The sequence below is a fragment of the Arachis hypogaea genome, chromosome 8 (assembly GCF_003086295.3).
Source record: "Arachis hypogaea cultivar Tifrunner chromosome 8, arahy.Tifrunner.gnm2.J5K5, whole genome shotgun sequence".
In the NCBI taxonomy this organism is placed as follows: domain Eukaryota; kingdom Viridiplantae; phylum Streptophyta; class Magnoliopsida; order Fabales; family Fabaceae; genus Arachis; species Arachis hypogaea.
In genome coordinates, this window is record NC_092043.1 from 1,858,811 (window position 1) to 1,879,468 (window position 20,658).

Here is a 20,658-nt window from a genome sequence, read left to right on the forward strand (position 1 = left end):
AGCCTTCCATCCAGTGCCCCAACTTCGTTCCTCTCTCACTCTCGTGTATTGCTTTCAAAATTCATTTTCTTTCTTCCATTGAAGCTTCAGCAGCAAAAAAATTCAAGGAGGAGGAGTTGAAAAATGCCAAGGAGAAGAAGAACAAAAGATGTGAATCGTCCAGAGTTACACATTGTTAATTATCTTGATCAACCTAATTATGTAAGTTTATTTTATTAAATTAATTTTTTTTAATTTAAATAATAATAATAATTAGATTACATGCAATTTTTATAATTAGTGAATGTATGCTGTTAGTTAGTTATTTCAAGTGTTAGAGTTGTGTAAGTATAATTAGTGATTAGTGACATTAATTTATTTATCCTGAACGAGGTATTATTATTATTATTATTATTATTATTATTATTATTATTATTATTATTATTATTATTATTATTATTCTAGTGACCGTTAATTTAGGGTTAGTTTAGTAAGTTAAACTAGTTTAGATAGTTAATTACTGTAAGAATAATAATAATGTGGTTAGTTAGTAGAATAATGTAATGTATGGTTGTTAATTTAATTTCTATATGTGCCCGTATAATAATAATAATAATAATAATAATAATAATAATATACAAGAAAATAGTGGGGAATCAGTTATATAAATATAAATTAGATATTATTAATAGTTATTACTATAAACCAAATAGGATTTAGTTTAGATATTGAAGTTAGAATTAACAAATATAATTTTATATTGCTGTCGAGTAATAATAATAATTAGATTTAATTTTAAATTTATTTGAGTTTAACATTCATTCTATCTATTTACATTGAACGAATGGAAATCGTTATTAAGAAAAGGTTAGGATGTAGAAATTAGAAAATATAGCTTTCATGGAAATAATAGTAATAAGTAGATGTTAATTTTAGTTTCATTTAATGTTTATTAATTATGTTATGTTGCTTATATGATAATGAGAATGCAAGAATGTTAAATATGGTATGTTAATCAAGTATGGTTATATTTGATTAATGTGATATATGGCTATGTTTTGTAGGCTTCACGAATGTTAATATGCGATCATTATATGCCACCGGATCCATATAATCCAATTGTGGAGGGGCATTTGCGGGAGACTGGATTTTATTACGTTTTGCAGATTGGAGTTGTCCAATGTCAATCGGCATTGGTTAATGCTCTGATCGAGAGATGGCGGCCCGAGACGCATACTTTTCATTTTCCAATTGGCGAGTGTTCCGTGACGTTGGAGGATGTGGCGGTAATTTTTGGACTTCCGACAAATGATCTTCCAGTTACAGGACCGACTATGAGTAGTTATGAGGCGTTAGAGGTCGAATGTCTCCATCATTTTGGTGTTGCACCCAGGAAGACAGAATGTAGAGGAAGTTTTGTAAAGTTGACTTGGTTTCGGAGACTAAAAGAACATATAGTCTTAGATAATGATATTCAGGTTCAGAGGTATGTAAAGTGTCACATAATGTTATTATTTGGGACCATTATGTTTGGGGACAAGTCTGAGGCAGGAGTGCACTGGAAATTTTTGCCGTTGCTCCGTAACTTCGGCGGGATTAGAGAATTTAGTTGGGGTTCGGCATGTTTGGCGCACTTGTATTTGGTTTACTAGTGCATTTGCCACATCGGCCATATCTGCCTGCATTGTGTCCTCGGCCTGATCTCCATCTCCACCCGGATCAAGGCATTCATAATTACTTTCAAACTCCTCCTCACTATCACTATTATAATTTTCCATCTCAATATTCCGGTCTGCTTCCGACTGCTCAAACTCAATATACAGCTCGATGAATGATATCTGTGAGCGAGTTTCCATGTACACTGAAAACATATCTTGCATGCTCGCTTCATCGGTTACATATTTGATTTGAAACTGAACAAACCCACCAAATACAGATACTGGGTTCCTGTACAAAATGCACGATATTCTCCTACATATTTGAGAATCCATCTTCTCACAAATTACACCTTTTAATTCTTCAAACGACAATGTAAATGGAATAATAATATCCAATGGATTTTTACACACAAATTTTACACTTTCAGCTGTTTGTAATAAAATCTGCCCATGATAATAAATCTTTAACAATACTCTATCATCCATTATGATGTACTCATAGAAAATACTCTCAAACTTGCTGCAAATAGGATCTTCAAACAATAAACATAAAAGCTGCTGCCGAAACAATGAAGAAGAAGAAGAAAGAACTAAAGGGGTTTCAGGAGAGAAATTTCACAGACTAACAAAAAATGGAGACTTCGGGTAATGTCGAGGTATATATAAAACCATAAATCGGACGGTCCGACCGCATGCCAATTTTACTACCCCCTGAAATCGGACCGTCCGATTTTCATCACTTTCAAATTCAGAATTTTTATCATTCAGCAAATCGGACCATCCGATTTCAGTTAAGTTAACCACAAATATCGCAGCATCATGTAATCCGACGGTCCGATTACTATGCACGAAATTTTCCCTGAACCACAAATTGGACCGTCCGATTTGTGCACCCCCTTTCTCCAACAAAGAAATCGGACGGTCCGATTACTAGCCCCTGCTCAGCTAACTAACGCCGTCACATTACTGTATTATCTCCTCAAACCATCATAACGTTGAATAACACACGTTACTTTCTCATATGAAAATTAATGAGCCTCGATAATACGCCTTTTATGGAATGCCAATATATTCTTATAAATTGTATTTATAAATAAAAAATATCTTGTGATTTATAATTTTCCATTTGTGAATTGTAATTTTTAAATTAAAAAATATTTTTTTTATAATATACCCTTCACAAATTATTTGTGTCACAAATATTCTCAGAAATTTGTTAAATATTAAATTACATCAACACTAAAACGATATATAAAAAAAATTAGTCACCCAACTCCCTTCTATTTTTATTTTTTAGTTCTCTCTCTCTCTTGCACACTTGTACTATTCTTTTTACTTTTGTTAATCTTGTTACCATTAATTTTCTTTTGTCCTTTATTATCTCGTATGAGGATTTTCACTTTTTTCAGTCAAAAGTCATGACAGCACCAATGACCATAAACTTAATAACAGCAGAGTACAGAGAAACAGCCACCAAACAATAAATATGGATGGTGGGCCTAACACCAAAAACTAAAAATAGATATTAAGATATATTCACAAGAAATATAATTATATAATAATACCACGGCTCTAAAAGCACAAAGAAGCCTTTCTTCGTTCCTTACGGTTACGGATATATAAGATGGTCTTTTCACCCAACATCACATTTTCATAGTAGAAAAAAGGCCAACAAAAGCCTTCTGAGAACCGTTTCGGGAATAGAGCGAGCGAGCAAGCAAAGCAAATTAAACCGAAGCAAGGTGAAAAAGATAAAAGAGAAAAGAGCGCACACACTGATATTGTGGTTTGTGGGGAACAGGGAACAAAAATGCAATTAGCAACGCTCCCAAAATAATAATAAAAGAAATAAAAAATACAAGAGACGCCAGTCTCAGACCTTAGCACTGTATTTTGCTACTGAGTTGCCAGCTCCCACATTGTTCTTCCTTCCAATGGCACTAACAACGGCTACATTCCTCATCTTCACGGCTGTGGCGTACTTCACCACAATAACCATCACCTTAACGTGCGCCCAACAAACTAGGAGCACAGTAACCATCGCCGAGATCGAGGCCTTAACGGCGTTTAAGATGAACCTCCGGGATCCAATGGGCTCCCTTGACGGCTGGGACCCTTCAACGCCGTCAGCGCCGTGCGACTGGCGTGGCGTCCTCTGTTACAATCACCGAGTCTTCGACCTACGCTTACCACGTCTTGAACTCGGTGGCCAACTCACTAACTCGCTCTCCAAACTCACTCAGCTCAGGAGGCTCAGCCTCCACTCCAACAACCTCAACGGTCCTATCCCTCACTCCCTCTCCGACTGTCTCCTCCTCCGCGCAGTCTACCTCCACAACAACTCCCTCTCCGGCCACCTCCCTCCGCCGCTCCTCAACCTCACCAACCTCCAGGTACTTAACCTCGCCCACAACCTTCTCTCCGGAACACTCATCGGCGACATAACGGACTCCCTCCGGTACCTCGACTTGTCATCCAACACATTCTCCGGCGACATTCCGGCGAACTTCTCCTCCAAATCTCAGCTCCAGCTAATCAACTTGTCCTACAATGGCTTCTCCGGCGGGATTCCGGTCACCATCGGAGCTCTAAAGAAGCTCGAGTATCTCTGGCTTGATTCCAACAACTTGCATGGGACCTTACCTTCAGCTCTCGCAAACTGCACCAACCTCGTCCACGTCAGCGCCGAGAAGAATGCCATCGGAGGGTTAATCCCTTCAACAATGGGGACGATGCCGAAGCTTCAGGTTCTGTCCCTTTCAACGAATAACCTTTCAGGTTCGGTCCCCACTTCGTTGTTGTGCGGTTCTTCGTCCCTTCGAATCGTTAAGCTTGGCTTTAATTTTCTCACGGGAGTTTCCGAGCCGCAAAGTACAAAGAACTGCGTCATCAACAGCGTCTTGGAAGTTTTTGACATTCAACAGAATCACGTTGTTCACGCTGAGTTTCCTTCTTGGTTAACTAGTGCCACGTCACTGAAAGTTCTAGATCTCTCTGGAAACTCGTTTTCGGGCACTCTACCTTCGGATATCGGAAACCTCTTCATGCTGGAGGAACTAAGAGTGGCGAATAATTCTTTACACGGAGAAGTTCCGAGCGGCATTGTGAATTGTAGGTTTTTAAGGGTTCTTGATCTTCAGGGGAACCGATTCTCTGGCTCTATTCCTTCATTTCTTGCCGAACTTGGTAACTTGAAGATGCTATCACTCGCTGGAAACGTGTTCACCGGTTTTATTCCCGCCGGTTATGGGACACTCTCTGCGCTTGAGACTTTGAATTTAAGCAATAATAATCTGACTGGCACTGTGCCCCCTGAGATAATGCATTTAGGGAATGTGAGTGCTCTGAATCTCAGCAACAACAGATTCTCCAGTCAAGTTTTACCTGATATCATTGGGGACTTGAAAGCTTTGGAGATTCTTAATTTAAGTCAATGTGGATTCTACGGAAAGGTTCCTGCTACGCTAGGAAGCTTGATGAAGCTAACTGTGTTGGATTTGAGCAAGCAGAACCTTTCAGGTGAATTGCCAATTGAACTATTTGGTCTGCCAAGTTTGCAAGTTGTTGCGTTTCAAGAGAATCAATTGAGTGGTTCTGTTCCCGAGGGTTTCAGCAGCATTGTTAGTCTTCAGTATCTTAATCTCACTCATAATGCATTCTTTGGGGAAATTCCACCAACCTATGGATTCCTGGATTCCTTGAGTGTTCTCTCTCTGTCTCACAACAGCATTTCAGGTTCAATACCTCCTGAGATTGGTGATTGTTCTCAACTTCAAGTGTTGGAGCTGCATTCAAATCGTTTGGATGGTAACATTCCGGATGATATCTCGCTCCTTTCACATTTGAAGGAGCTTAATTTGGGACACAATAGATTGAAGGGTGATATACCAAATGAAATATCACAATGTTCTGCTCTGATTTCACTCTTGTTGGATGATAATCAATTCACAGGTCATATACCAGAATCCCTGGCCAAATTATCAAACTTGTCCTCATTGGATCTCTCCTCGAATCAATTGAATGGAGAAATTCCAGTTAGCCTCTCTCAAATTAATGGTTTGAAGAATCTAAATCTGTCCAACAATGAACTTGAGGGTGAGATTCCACAAATGCTTGGTTCAAGATTCAATGACCCTTCCGTGTTTGCATTGAACCAAAACTTATGCGGCAAGCCTCTGCATAGAGAATGCGCAAACGTAAGAAGGAGAAAGAGGAGAAGACTAATAATCTTCATAGGCGTGGCTGTGGCTGGACTAATCATTTTGGCACTGTGTTGTTGCGGCTACGTTTACAGCCTCTGGAGATGGAGAAACAAGCTCCGGCAAGGGGTAACCGGAGAGAAGAAAAGAAGCCCCACAAGCACAAGCACGGGAGAAAGAGGCAGAGGAAGCGGTGAAAATGGAGGACCAAAGCTAGTAATGTTCAACAACAAAATCACATATGCGGAGACATTGGAAGCAACAAGAAACTTTGATGAGGAGAATGTGCTGAGCAGAGGGAGACACGGTCTTGTCTTCAAAGCTTCCTATCAAGACGGCATGGTCCTCTCCATTCGCCGCCTCACTGACGGATCCATCAACGAGGCCACGTTTCGCAAAGAAGCAGAGTCACTAGGAAAAGTAAAGCACCGAAATTTAACTGTTCTTCGTGGATACTACGCAGGAGCACCAGATGTGAGGCTCCTTGTGTATGATTACATGCCAAACGGGAACTTAGGAACATTGCTTCAAGAAGCTTCGCAACAAGACGGACATGTGCTGAATTGGCCAATGCGGCACCTCATTGCACTGGGCATTGCTCGAGGGCTAAGTTTCTTGCACTCGGTGCCAATTGTTCATGGTGATGTGAAGCCTCAAAATGTTCTCTTTGATGCAGATTTCGAGGCCCATTTGTCCGAATTCGGGTTAGAGAGATTAACCATAGCAGGAGCAGCAGCAGCAGAAGCTTCATCGTCTTCAACCCCAGTTGGTAGCTTAGGTTATGTGTCACCGGAAGCAGCATTAACGGGGCAAGCAACGAAAGAAGCAGATGTATACAGCTTTGGGATCGTGTTGTTGGAGATTCTGACTGGGAAGAAACCAGTGATGTTTACGCAAGATGAGGACATAGTGAAGTGGGTGAAGAAGCAGTTACAAAGGGGTCAGATTTCAGAGTTGTTGGAACCTGGTTTGCTTGAGATTGATCCTGAATCTTCCGAGTGGGAAGAGTTCTTGTTGGGTATAAAGGTGGCTCTGTTGTGCACATCACCTGACCCTCTTGATCGCCCTTCCATGCCTGACATTGTTTTCATGCTAGAAGGTTGTCGCGTCGGACCCGATATACCTTCCTCCGCCGATCCTACAACACTGCCTTCCCCTGCATGATTCTTTTTTAATTATCCAATCAAATCTAATCATTATTCTCGTTAATTGTTGTTGTAGAAATTTGCTTTGTAGTTTCTAATCATTCTTTTTTCTTTGTTGTTCGGTTACTATGATTACGATAGTTGTTAATTTTTATCCGCATGTTGACTTATGGTCAAAGCGGGAGAGAGCCTTATCCCGCCAAAACGAGAAGCTATTTTGTATCAAAATATTATTTAAATATTAAAATTAGTTTCTAAAATAATTAGTAATATATTTATATTTAAATATATGTGTGATTTAATTTATTAAAAATATTATTTAAATACTAAAATTAGTTTCTAAAATAATTAGTAATATATTTATATTTAAATATATGTGTGATTTAATTTATTTTTAATATGTATTTATATTCTAATATATTAATTTTAATATATATATATATATATATATATATATATATATATATATATATAATGATGGATTTTGTATCGTTGTCGTGGAAGTGGAAAAAGCTATGTTGACACGTGTCAATCTGGGAAGCTATTGGAAAGTAACCGTTAATCTAACATGGAGCTTGGCATAATATGGAACAGAAACAGACAAATACTCGTCAAAATTGGCGAATGGGACCTCTCAGTTTGTCCAAATCAGATTTTGTTTTTCACTTATTAATTTATTAGTATGATTTTGATTTATTATGGAAAATAATATATACAGAAAACCTTGTCCAGTGCAGGCAGTCAGTAACCGTTAATTCCTTTTTTTTATTTATTTTGTGAAAATTCTGGTTCTAAGTAAGAAGTAATTTTCTTATTTTCTAGGTAGCAGCCAGCCAGGAAAAACCTGATCAAATATTGTTTAAAAAATGCTATTGAATATTGATAAAGAAACACAGGAATGTGTATACCAAAATTATTTATTAAAATTAATCATCAATATAAAATATATAATAAAATATAAATACTATTAAAAATAAGTTAAATTATATATATGTTTATATATAAATATATTAATGACTGATTTTAACAGTTAATTTTAATATATAAATAATAATTTTGTAAAATTTTATATTTAGATTCTGAACTTTTTTTAATTATAAATTATATTTATTGAAATATCAGTGTATTCGATACCTCTAAAATTCTTCCTGTACTAAATACTTATATAGAGATAGTATTTTTCGCGAAAAAGTCTAGGGGGCCAGCAATCTTATTACATTTTGGCCAGCATGTAACTAGCAGAGAAAGGTGAGTCATTGAATGAAATCTCACACTAATCTCACACCATCAAATCATCATTAATGGTTAGTTGATGGCTACCAATCACAAATATTGCTAGCCCTTAACATTGCTCATTTTTCGCTATTTTCTCTGCAAACCGGTACCACCAACACTTTATATGTGTAATTTTGCCATTTGATATTTGATATTTCACCAACGATCACAAGAATACCATTCAATTCATGTGTTGGAAAAAAAATAGAATAAAAGGGACGACGTCCACGTGAGAAAAAAAATTGTAACGTATAAAAAAAATTATACAAAGAGGGAAAAAATATTCTGTGAAAAATGAAAAAATGTGTGGAAGAATAAAGAGGATTATGTGATTTTGATAGGGGTAGGGCTAGGTTGCACGTGGACCCTAGTGCATAATAGCAGTCATATAATTTTGTGAAGAAATTTTATGTTAGCACGAAAGATATATGCATGTCCACTGTCACAGGCAAAGTCACGGGACCAATAAAATGAAGAATCCAATTCAAGTCACTGACAGATTCAGGTTGTAAACGACAACAGCAACATGTTGTAATTAAAATTAAAATGAATGAATAGTGGGTGGTGCAGGTGCATGCAGGGTGCATGGCATGGCAATGGCCCTGGCCAACAAAAACTAACAGAACTGCGTTAATGTGCTCTTGTGAATTCATCCTTCCTCCTTTTGTTTTCAGGCAGGAAACACCAAACGTCTGATAAAATAATGGCCCACAACTTCAAACCCGGAATTTATTAGCTCATGACATTTTGCAGACTCTACGTATTTAGTTAAGTGTATTGAAAGATTGATAGATTTGTAACCAAAGAAAAGAAGAGTAATATTGATGGGTCGTTGTCACTCTTAACTTCAATTAATGACAGCTTACGTAAGATATGATGGCAAAGACTAAACTGAAAACTGGAAAGTGTAGGGAACCAAGCACATTTCATTGTTTTTTTCCCCTCCTCTTACAAGCTTATGTTTGATCTTCAAAAATAATTGCAACAGTGCTCCTCTCTTGAACTCGTTTCCTTAGTTAGGAGAAACTCCTTAAATAGGAACTAATGTATTGGATCGCGGAAGCATTATGCTAGTTTAGAATACTTAAAAGTTCATAACCCAATTTATGGATGTTGCAACTCTTGGAATTATTTTGGTTCAATCAATATAATATATGCTTTAAATTGTAAAAGAATAGATCTCTCAACACCTCTGTTCGCGTGGTTGAATTGTTTAAATAATAATCATCTATAAAGAATAACAAAGTTTATCCTAATTTTGCTTTGACAGAACAAATTTACCACATCCACCACATGCATTGGTCCTGTGAATACAACGAAATAAATAATATAGACACGATTGGCACAAAATTGTTCTCTATGCAGAGGTTAGCCCTTCAGGAAGAGATTCATTGTCTGTATTAGGTCTAAGAAATTTTCGACAAGCATAAAGCACAGCAGAATGGAAACCACTTGGGTTGTCAATGAACACAAAGTGCCCTCCCTGTAACAAGTAACTATTTTGTTAATGCCCAACAGTATCATTGAAAAATAGCTTTCAGAAAAATGGAGAATGTTATACCTGGGGGACCCTAATGATTTCACATGGAACCTTCATATCCTTGCGAGCTTCTTGGGCCCCTTCATAATTCATCCAGTCGTCAAAACCATATATGAATGTGGTGGGTACTTTCCACTCTGAGGCACTGTAACACCAAAGAACTCCAGTTAAAGCATTACCCTTAAGCCTAGTGCACACTAAAACAGGACTTCGCATTTGAACCTAAGATAAATACTCAACAAGACCTTCATTTAAGGCCATAATCATACGCATTATTCTTAGAAAGTTTGGAAATTTACCAACAAATTATCTTGATAATGTCAATAAAAAAAGTAGACTTTGCTTCTTATCCCATTTATTACTCTTTCTTTTCTTCTTTTATGTTTTGTTTTCCCCCTTAGTGTTGTCACAGTGCAAATGTGTTTTTCTTGATGAAACGTATTAGATATATACAATTCATTAGATGCAATTACACACAACCCCCACAGGCAAGCCAGCAGCTTTATCATTTTTAAATATATAGCCAGCTAAAGATGAATAATAAATTATAAACAGGGAGGAGAATGATCATAAAACCTGTGAAAGAGGGGGATCCTAGGAAATGCACCAAATTTAAAAATGTACTTTAAGCACAGCTCCCCACTAGCTTTGGCCGCTGATACATGGTACATATAATCTATAATAGAGAGGAAAATGGAAATTAGAGTTTAGTCTTATGTGAATTACTTCTAAACCAGATCCACATATCAATGTGTTATCTTGCCATACCTGTGAGCAATCTTGATTCCTCTTCAGTCAGTATTTCCCCTTGTGCGCGCGTACCAAACCTCATATCTGTATATCGGCGGACCATATTAGGACCCCAAGGACCTAAACCTCTGCCACAAGAACAGGAATAATATTCTTAAAAAAAGAAGCAACTAAATAAAATAAAAAATGATTAACATATGAAACAAAAACAAGTATTTAAATCAAGGTGTTCCATATCCATACTGCATAATCCCCGAATGTATATGAAGAGAACATAAACTCCTTACAATTAGAGAGCTCCGAGATTTAATAAAGCATGGCAAAGCAACCTAAACTTCCTAAAAGAAAATGTTATGGAACAAAGTGGTTTCACCTGACAATTTTTAGAGGCGTAAAATTAGATTCCCATAGATGGTTCATAACTGCTCCTTTCCACGTTGCTCGAAACTTCATAATGAACTCAGCCTTTGGATCTGATTCTGATGTAAATCCAGCGGGTCCCACCAGAATCAATTGCTTTACATGCTCAGGGTGCTATATAAAATTTTTTGAAACAGACATTAGCAAAGTTAAATAAAGAAGTAAAAAAAAAAGAGACATGACTATGTAGCATTTAAATAAAATGTGGGAAGGGATTCACCTTGAGTGCATATTTGGCAGCAACATAACCACCAAAAGAATGTCCAAGCAGTATAAAATTGCTCAGATTTTTGGCTTTCCTCCATTCTTCAAAAGAATCTATGAACCATGTCTCAGTTTCTGTAGTATCAGCAACAAATCATAAGTTGGTGTTCCATTAACTTTTAAGATAAGTAACTAAGTAAAACCTTTCAATTCCAAATTAACCACAAAATTGCATTTTATCTAGTGACAATATACACATAATACTTAACTAACCTTCAGTGCTCCTACATGTAAAATCAGGTCTGCTTGATCCACCCCAGCTACAATAAACAGATGCAAGACAGCGAGTAAGGGAAAAGTTGTAAACCTCACTTTGACTCTTCCTCTATCCTCAAAATGTATAAAATAAAAATAAGAACAGGTAATAATAGATAATGAAAATAACACCATCACCGTTTCATGTCGTTTTTGCTTAACAAATAGGGTACAATGTAAAATGCTAAATTAACTGAATTAAGCAGTCTATATTCAATTAGAAATCTATTTTTACATCACAATGGAGCATGAGACCAGGCAAAGCAAGCAATAACTCAGAAATGTAGTTTTAGACCATTAAAAAAAGTCAAACTCACCCAAGTTGATCAACAGCAATGACTCTGAAATGATTTGCAAGAGCATCGAAATTGCGAAAAAAGAAACCCTGGGAAGCTGCATATCCATGGACCATTACAAGCGTAGGGGAGTCATCTTTACTATCAAACGTAATAGTGTTAAGAAACCGTGGCTCGTCGCTTGATGAACGGAACCATCTAACTTTAGAGCCAGGAGGACCTGAGCCAATATTAACATGTTCTTGAACAAAGGGAGTCCTGCCAATCAAAATAAAAATGTAACTTTAATGTGTGAATCAGACAGAAAATTTCATACCAGATATATGCTAAGTCAAACAAAAGTCCAAAGGAGCATAAATTTAAAGATAGCATCTTCATCTAATGAAAAACAGTTCAGCAATGATTGTCATTTCACCTGAAAATTGATCATGATTTTCAATAAAGTTTGATGGTGCATATTGATATGGTCGTAACTCATAAATCATAAGTCATAACAAATATTATAGTATGCAACCAAATTAGTTGATTGAAATTTAGGGTTCGGAATTAGGAGCGTAAAAATAATGAAAGAGGGGAAATATGGATAAAAATACTAACTTGACGAGAGAAAGGAGTCGCTTCTCGGCAGCGATGATGTGTTCCGTTGAAGTCGGAATCCAACGGAGAAGAGAAGGCCACAACCGTCTTGTTTTGGGAGGATACACTGCGACGTCGTTCTTGCTATTCTCTCCGGCCATTTTTGCAGACCAACAGAGCCTAATTGTGTGTTTTAACGAATTAAGAAGTAAGAATCTCCTCAGTCTCTGTTCGAAGCAAGGTAAGGTCGATGATTGATACCTTCGGTTTCAAAATTGATTAAATAATGTCAAAGAGTGCAAAGCAATTAGCGGTTGATTACGCTCCACGCAATGAGGAAAATATTTTGAATAGTCTGTCTACAAATTATTTAGCAACTTAGCACTTAGCAGCAACTGGAACGAGCCTTGTATGAATCTTCCCTTCTCAAAAGGGAAGGCAACAGAAGACTTTTGGGGAGCGTCAAACATGCTTATTGCTTAACAACTGCTGCTGCTTACGCGCGCAGTGACGCACATTCATGCAGAATATGAACCTAATCTATTCCCTGCCGGTCAATATCTGCTATTATTCTTAAAATAATAAATAAATAAATAAGAAATAGGTAATAAATATAATATAAAATATAATTAGATAACTCAAATAGTAATATTTACTGGAATTACTATATTAATATATTTAATAATAATAAAGTATATAAGAGAATAGTATGAAGAGAAAGAATATTATGAAAGAGAGTCTATTATTTTTATTGATTGTATCATATACATAAGGTTATGAAATCTTATTTATAACTTTACAAATTCAGTTTTTATTAAAATTGGTTTTACATAATAATCTCTATTCTCTTTCTTGAAAACTTTAGCAGCCCAATTTTATAAATGGGCATTCAATTCTTTCTTATCACAACACATTTCTCAAAGGTTCAAGATTCTGGAAACAGGTTCGAACCGGAACCGGTGTCTGCAGCGGTTCGGGTAATGGAAAAACCGCCTACCAAAAATCGGTCTTAAACCGGACAGGAACCAGTCGGTCGAACCGAATCAAAGCCTGACCAGTTTTTGAAGAAAAGCTTTATACGGCACCGTTTTACACCAATCAGGGGAAAAAAAAACAAAAAAAAAAAACAAAAAGCCCTAACCCACTCTCCCAGTCCGGCAGTCCCCAGTTCCCTCAGCTCTCTGGCCTCTCTCTCAAGTCTCAACTCTAGAAGACCTCCATCTCTGAAGGCAGCAGAGGAAGTTGCAACCTCCATCTTGTCGCCGTTCTTCAACCTGTCCAGCCACCGACGCCGTCCGTGTTGCTCCAACGTCATCGCAACGCCTCTATTCCGGCTGTTTTGACGAGCTTCCCTTCTGTTTCGCCATGCTTCCGCCGCCGTTACGCCGTGCTTCCGCCGCCGTCCAGCCTCTGTTCCGCCGCGCTCCAACCCTCGTCTTCTAGCCTCTGTTCAGCTTCGGTTCCGTCCCGTGGTCCAGCCTCTGCTCAGACGCCGTTCCGCCGCTGTTCAGCCATCTCCGTTGAGTTATAAAGCTCCAGCTCCCTCTCCCTCCTCTGTTGATTTTCAGAACGTGTGAAAGTCTCAGGTAAGCTCCAGCTCCCTCTCGTTCCTCTGTTGATTTTCAGTTATTGTTTAGTTGGTTGTTGCTTTAATTTGGTTGCTATTCCAGTTCTTGTTTTGTTGTTGGTTTGCTGGATTAACTTGTTTGAGTATAACTTGTTTTGATTATTACCTTGTTTTGTTATATTCTTGATCTTATTAACTTGTTAATTTGATAAATTGTTTTTATGGTGTTCTTAACATTTTGATAACTTCTTAATTTGATAAATTATTTTTTATCTTAATCTTATTATTGTTGTTTTGATCTTAGTTTATGTTGTTGATCTTAATTCATTGTTTTTGTCATTGGATTTCTTTATATTGTTTTGATCTTAGTATTAGTTTGGATGATATTTTAAAATTTATATTAGACTATACTTATGTTTTAAAATATTAAACTAACGAAATGACTATGAAAGATGAGTTCTCTTAGACAAAAATATCCAATTGTTAAATATAAACTTAACTGTTAAAAATCCGCTAAAATTCCCTTTTTTATCATCTTCAACCTTTTAACTCCTCCACTCTTCTGATTCCTTCAGCCTCTTCCACCACCATGAAAGATGAATTCTCAATCCGTGCTTTTTTCTTCCTCCTTCAAGCTATGCCTCTCCCAACCAAAGATTTTTAGAGCTTCCCTCCCAACTCTGATCATGACCACTATGACGATTGAACCCAGTTTCAAAAATTACTCTCAACAATCCATAAACCCAAAATCATCATGGAAATCCTCATCCTATGAATTTCTCTTGCCAGAACTAGAGACTATACTCTATAAAAGTTCAAACCCACCGTCCTCTAAATCAATGCACATCTTCAATATCCACAAATTTCACAACCTCAATCACCGCAATCAAAACATTGGGCTCCCAAGTTCAATAAATCCCATTTTTAGCTTATTAGTGATTAATCAACCTGCAGAACTTTTTCACTCTTAATCTAGTCTTATCATTTTTCAGTAAAAACCAAAGAAATAACACAAGTTGAAAACAATTGAAAAATACAAACTTTCAGCCACCCCATTACCAAAATCAATGGAATAATCTGAACAAGCATAACCCCAACCAATGGAACCCTAAGAATCAAAGTTGTCCGCGCGTTCCCCATTTCCAGTGCCAACGTCTCTGACTGGTCGCTGAATGGTGTCTCTGCCGGTTCGTGTGCGAAAATTTCGAAGTGTTGTCTGAGATTCTCACCGGCGGCAGCCACTCTCCCTTCCCACAAGAGGCAACCTTGTTGTCCAGCCATACCATGTCGAACATCTCGCTCGCCTTGTCCATAGTTTGATGTAGTTCCTCCTCTACTCCAAAAGCTTTGACGAGTCTGCAATCCCGAAGACTACGTGGTAGAGTTGTGTTTGGTCAGCGGTGGTTTGCCAAAATTTGCAACAAGTGAGGGCGGATGTGGGTGTGGGTGTGGGTGAGAGTGGAGAAGGGAGGCTCGTGATAGTTAGAGAAAAGAAAGTGGGATTCTAAAACAATGCAATTTGAATATTGAATGTGGTTCAACCAAAAAAATAAAAGGAGAAAAGGAGTAATGGTAGTGGAAGAGATTGAAGGAATGAGATGAGTGGAGGAATTAAAAGGTTGAAGATGATTAAAAAAGGGTAATTTGGAAATTTTAGAGGATTTTTAACATAATTAACTTTAAATTTAACAATTGAGTATTTTTGTCCAACAGAACTCATCTTTCATGGTCATTTTGTTAGTTTAATTTTTTCTTGTTTAATTTTGCCACCACAAATTTTTTATGGTTAGAAATGGTTATATATATTTTATGAGGAAGTATAGGAAGCTAATGGAATATTTGTACAATGTGTATAATGGAGGTTTAGGGATGTCTGATTCAGTATTAGAGATATAACCAGTAGTGTTATCTTTTTTCCATCAGCTAAAGCTTTTAGGATGAGTGGTATCATGACATGGTATCAGAGCTTTAGATTCGAAAGGTCAAGAATCAGTTTAAGTTTTTGGAATGAGTGGTTTCTGAATAGTATAGGTGATGTTCATTTGTTAACTCATACAGCCCATTGTACACATTGGACAAATATTCCATTAGCTCCCTAGCAGGACTCATATTTTATTTATTATTTTTGTATAAAACGATTATTTCGATTGAATTATGGTGTAAATAATTAGTAATTAGAGCGGTTATTATTACATCACAAACTCGAGTTGTATTTGGTCTTTCTCTATAAACAGTTAAACACACACTAAAATGGGTTGTGTTTATGCTTTTCTTGCTGTTGGGTTAGACTTTGGGCCCAATGTATCTCAGACCCAATTCCAAATAAAAATTAGTTACTTCCAACAGTACTTTTTCAGTTTTTCCCATGACCATATCTCTTTTCTTTTTGTTATATCTTTTCACAGCAAAAACATCCCAGTGGCAGAATGAGCAAGAAGGCGACAGCAGCACCTGATCCGGTGGCGGTGCTACGGGGCCACCGTGCTTCCGTGACGGACATTTGTTTTCATCCCTCTGATCGCATTCTCTTCTCTGGGTAGCTATTTATTCATCCACTCCTTAGTTAACTTGAGTGGCTTCAGCTGAAGATGTTGTTGTTGCAGTTCTGTTGACGGTGAAGTTCGCATTTGGGATACCCTTCAGCATCGAACTCTCTCTTCTTCTTGGTATTCCATCAATCTTTACAAATCATTACTATGTACATCTCTAATTCTGATTCTGGGTTATTTTTGTATGTATTGCAGGATACACAGTGCTGCCCACGGGATTGTTGCTGTCGCCACTAGTGCTTCCCTTGGAACCAATAAATTCGTTAGGTGCTCTTCCTCATTGAAACTCTTTCTGTTGCTTCATAGGAATTCATTTCATTCATTCATATGATTTTGTATGCTATGCATGTAGCCAGGGTAGGGATGGAACTGTTAAAGTTTGGGACTTTGTTCATGCTGCTTTGTCTAGGTACTCAACTCACTCACCTCTATTTTCAAATATCCCTCTTTTCTCTTTTCTCTTTTCCCTTTTTTTTTTTTTTTATCAAAATTCATAGGGCTATAGCTTTTTCCGAAATTGTAATACAAGGCTACACAGATGTTCCTGAACAATCACTTCGTGTTACTATTTTTTGGCATTTTCAGGAGTCCACTGCTTACCATCAAGACCAACACTTATCACTTTTGCAAGCTTTCCACTGTCAAGAATCCTAAATGTTTCCCTACAAAAGAACTAGGGCGACGATCTCATATAGAAATTCTTGACGATAGAAGTTCTTCTCAAAGTTTCGAAGGTATGCAAGTATTTGTCTATAATGAATCTTTGATAAATTTGGTGATGCTTTTGCCACTCTGGACCTATTGTTGGAATTTCTACTATCCTTTTACAATACCAGAACTCTAGAACATTAACACATTGAGCTGTGACTTCATTTCTGCTCTAATAAATCAAATTCAAATTCGATTAGATTTGGATTTATTTATTTACTTTCATTTTGCACAATTTCCTGTGTCCTTTAACTTATTCAAAAAGACTTTGGAGATGATTCCTTGATGAACCAAATTCCTTGTCTTTAGATTCAGTCTCTTTCATTTCCTTTTGTGTTCTCCTAAATGTTTTTCACATTACTTAAATAAACTGTATATTTTATATGTAACATACTAACATTGAAGAAACCTCATTACGTCACAGAAAATATGTATGCTGACGGGCTACAGTATGTGGCTTTAGCAGGGGAGAACCCGTCTGAGGTTTGTATGTCTTCCTCATATATGTATTACTTTCATTTCCCAAAGTACAGACTTTGATGATCATTGGTTTTTCACTCTTTGAAGGTCGAAATTTGGGATCTCAAATCAGCTGAAAGATTTGTACGACTCCCTTCAAGCAACCCTAGTAGCTCTTCAGTTTGCAACAAAGACAGAGGTTAGTTTTTGGCCTATATGATTTTTGTGGTTCATCTTTCTGCCATCAATTTTGTAAACACATATTTCTCAGGCTAGATTGTGCTGTAATATAATTATGATTTTCAATATATGATTCAAGTAAGATGCCCATTAAACTTTGGCATTTTACTAGAGGAAAGTAGACAAGTGCTAAACTTTTCATCATTGTTTACATTTTCTCCTGCTAGTGTGCTGTTGCATCCTTTATTTCCATCAATTTTTGCATATAATTGGTAGTTAAGCCCTTACAGTATTTCTTATGCTTTGCTCTCTCTTTTTTATTCTCATTTTGGATATTAAAACAAACTTTTCTTCTCAGGGATGTGCATGGCACTTCAATTGTTTTTACCATCTGAATCACAGGGATCTCTAAATGTCTTGGCCGGGTATACTCTTGATGCTCTTTCTTCTCTCCCTCTCTGGTTGCATGTGTGTGGTTCTGTCACTAAGTTGTTGGGACTATGTTGAATTCAACGATTAATATTTTTGTGTCAAATGTCAATCTCTTACAGATTTAGTTTCCCAGTCCCTGCTGGACTTCTGTTTATGAGATGGCGTTTAAATTTATGTATTGTTCAAAGCTATGATTTCAAATTGTTATGATCATTGAACCAATGTTGTTTTGCTTTAGAACTCTGGAAATTTAAACATCGGATTTCAATTTCTAATTTGCCAAAAATCCAAGTTAACTCCTTTGAAATTGACAACCATCTCATACTTGTATTCCGAATGTTCTAGTTATGAGGATGGCTCCATGCTTTGGTGGGATGTACGAAATCCTGGAGTTCCAGTAACCACTGTAAAGCTCCATTCTGAACCAGGTACTTAATTCAGTGTCCTTGTACTCTTCTCTCCTTTGAATTTCGTTTAACAAATTTTAGTTAATAACTGGTCAATTTTTCAGTTTTGAGCATCTGTATTGATGGGTCATGCAGTGGGGGCATCTCAGGAGCTGCAGATGACAAGATTGTAATGTATAGCTTGGACCACTCTTCGGTAAATTCATTCATTTTTTTATATTTTCTTCTTCTGCTGAAACATATGTTCTACAATCAATTATTATAAGTAAGCTACTTGTAAGTATTAAGTAGCAATACAATGAAATATGGATTTGCTGTTAATGTGATGGTATGTGTGATCAGTACAAATATCAGAGTAACTATAATTCGGTCAAGCGGAAATGTAATATTAGAAATGAGATGATGAGATGACACTTCACATGATTATATTCTATGGTTATTTTCTATGCACTTTCAGTTAGTCTTTCTTTTTCTTATTTATTTATGTATCATTTTGATTTAAGGGTATATGTGTAATCAAGAAAGAAATCAATTTGGAGCGACCTGGCATATCAGGCACTTCAATTCGTGCTGATGAAAAAATTGCTGCAACTGCCGGTTGGGACCACAGGTTTTGAATTCATTTACTCTTTTCTTTAACTTGATCTATAATTTTACTTGTCTTGATATTATTTAAACTCCTCCATGCTCCGAAAATTATTCCATTTTAGTTACAAGCTAAGGATGATTTATAATAATTTGTTTGCCACATTACTAATCCATATTTTTAATAAAACAATGCTGTTTAATATGTCTTTGATCACTTATTTGCAGAGTAAGGATATATAATTACCACAAAGGAAATGCTTTAGCAATACTGAAGTATCACCATGCAACGGTATGTCATTGTTGTTTGTTACATTATATATCTGATGCAGATTAGACTATATTTTATTTATTTATTTATTTAACATGCATTTTTTTTTTATTTGCATGAAATGTCAATGGTGCAGTGCAATGCTGTAACTTACTCATATGATTGTAAGCTTATGGCCTCTGCCTCCGAAGACACAACGGTGGGGCTTTGGGAATTATATCCTCCTCGAACATGAAATAATTTTTATGAATCTATTCGATGCCTGTAATTATATCATGTGAATGAATGAGTGAATGCTATCTTAGTAATTTCATTACTATTCTCCACTTATTTATGTTGATAACGTGGACAATAAAAATCAATTATTAATTTAATCACTATGTATTTATGTATATTTATATATGTTGTTTTACATATTCTCAATATGTATTCTATATTTAACATATATTAGGGTGAACATCAAGTCTAGTTCTTGTCCATTCTAAATTAGGACAAGGCGATTTTTGTCAAAACAAGACATCCATGTCGGCCCTTGTCCGTCTCTAAAGTGAGCCATTTTGGCCCCTCCATTGTATCCTTCGACTAAAATTGATGGAAAGATCCTATGTGGTAGTTATTGGCGTTGATGTGGACATTTATTTAGAGTGAAGTGTCATGTTGAATTAGGAAGAATGGATAGGGGTTGATTTCTCCCTCTGCCTCCTCCAAAAATGTCGTCATTTTTTAGTAACAGCAAAATAAAAATTTAATTTGGATGATTCTTTGCACTTCTAATCTCTTTTAACTCATTTGTCTGTGAAACAACAAAAGGCAAATCCTAGGACACCATGATTGGGAGTGGAGAACGTTGTTCATTCTCGAACTTGTGAATTGGAGGTGATAATTTGACTTGCAGCATGAATTCTAGTGAGAGTATTGGAGCTCGGAGGAAGAAGAGATGGGTCTCCCAAAGTGCTATTGCGGATTTCATGTTATTCTATTTCGTTGCCCTTACTTCAAGATATATATATATATATATATTCATGGTATTAATGTTTTGGTTGGTTCAATTCTGTACTAACTATTAGTCTCACAAAGTTAACTCTTTAGACTGTAGAAGTTTATTGCTCATTCTTTGCATAGTTAGATGCATAGTTATCAAAA

General features: G+C 36.5%; 3 protein-coding genes across 5 annotated transcripts; 2 read left to right on the forward strand and 1 right to left on the reverse strand.

The window, feature by feature from the left end:
* Positions 1–3,311: 3,311 nt before the first annotated feature.
* On the forward strand, positions 3,312–7,076 carry LOC112705615 (uncharacterized). The gene has a single exon (XM_025756488.3). It carries the CDS (start codon positions 3,572–3,574, stop codon positions 6,998–7,000), a length of 3,429 nt encoding a protein of 1,142 aa, XP_025612273.1. The 5' UTR covers positions 3,312–3,571; the 3' UTR covers positions 7,001–7,076.
* Positions 7,077–9,384: 2,308 nt separating this feature from the next.
* Positions 9,385–13,228, reverse strand: LOC112705616 (probable 1-acylglycerol-3-phosphate O-acyltransferase). Of its 2 annotated transcripts, XM_025756489.3 has the most exons (10): positions 12,619–12,894; positions 12,379–12,537; positions 11,803–12,039; positions 11,444–11,490; positions 11,187–11,305; positions 10,920–11,080; positions 10,565–10,674; positions 10,373–10,472; positions 9,818–9,941; positions 9,385–9,739 (listed from the first exon to the last, which is right to left on the reverse strand). In XM_025756489.3, the coding sequence occupies exons 2-10, from the start codon at positions 12,516–12,518 to the stop codon at positions 9,614–9,616; spliced, it is 1,164 nt and encodes a 387-aa protein (XP_025612274.1). In that variant the 5' UTR covers positions 12,519–12,537; positions 12,619–12,894; the 3' UTR covers positions 9,385–9,613. The 2 variants fall into 2 exon arrangements, with proteins under 2 accessions (XP_025612274.1, XP_072056488.1); XM_072200387.1 differs by having other exon boundaries at positions 12,379–13,228.
* On the forward strand, positions 13,085–19,889 carry LOC112705617 (protein DECREASED SIZE EXCLUSION LIMIT 1). Of its 2 annotated transcripts, XM_025756491.3 has the most exons (14): positions 13,085–13,943; positions 16,330–16,460; positions 16,528–16,590; positions 16,669–16,740; positions 16,826–16,882; positions 17,059–17,207; positions 17,606–17,664; positions 17,749–17,839; positions 18,179–18,245; positions 18,598–18,680; positions 18,764–18,855; positions 19,163–19,269; positions 19,473–19,536; positions 19,652–19,889. In XM_025756491.3, exons 2-14 carry the CDS (start codon positions 16,351–16,353, stop codon positions 19,748–19,750), a joined length of 1,113 nt encoding a protein of 370 aa, XP_025612276.1. In that variant the 5' UTR covers positions 13,085–13,943; positions 16,330–16,350; the 3' UTR covers positions 19,751–19,889. The 2 variants fall into 2 exon arrangements, with proteins under 2 accessions (XP_025612276.1, XP_072056489.1); XM_072200388.1 differs by lacking the exon at positions 16,528–16,590 and having other exon boundaries at positions 13,266–13,943.
* Positions 19,890–20,658: the final 769 nt, after the last annotated feature.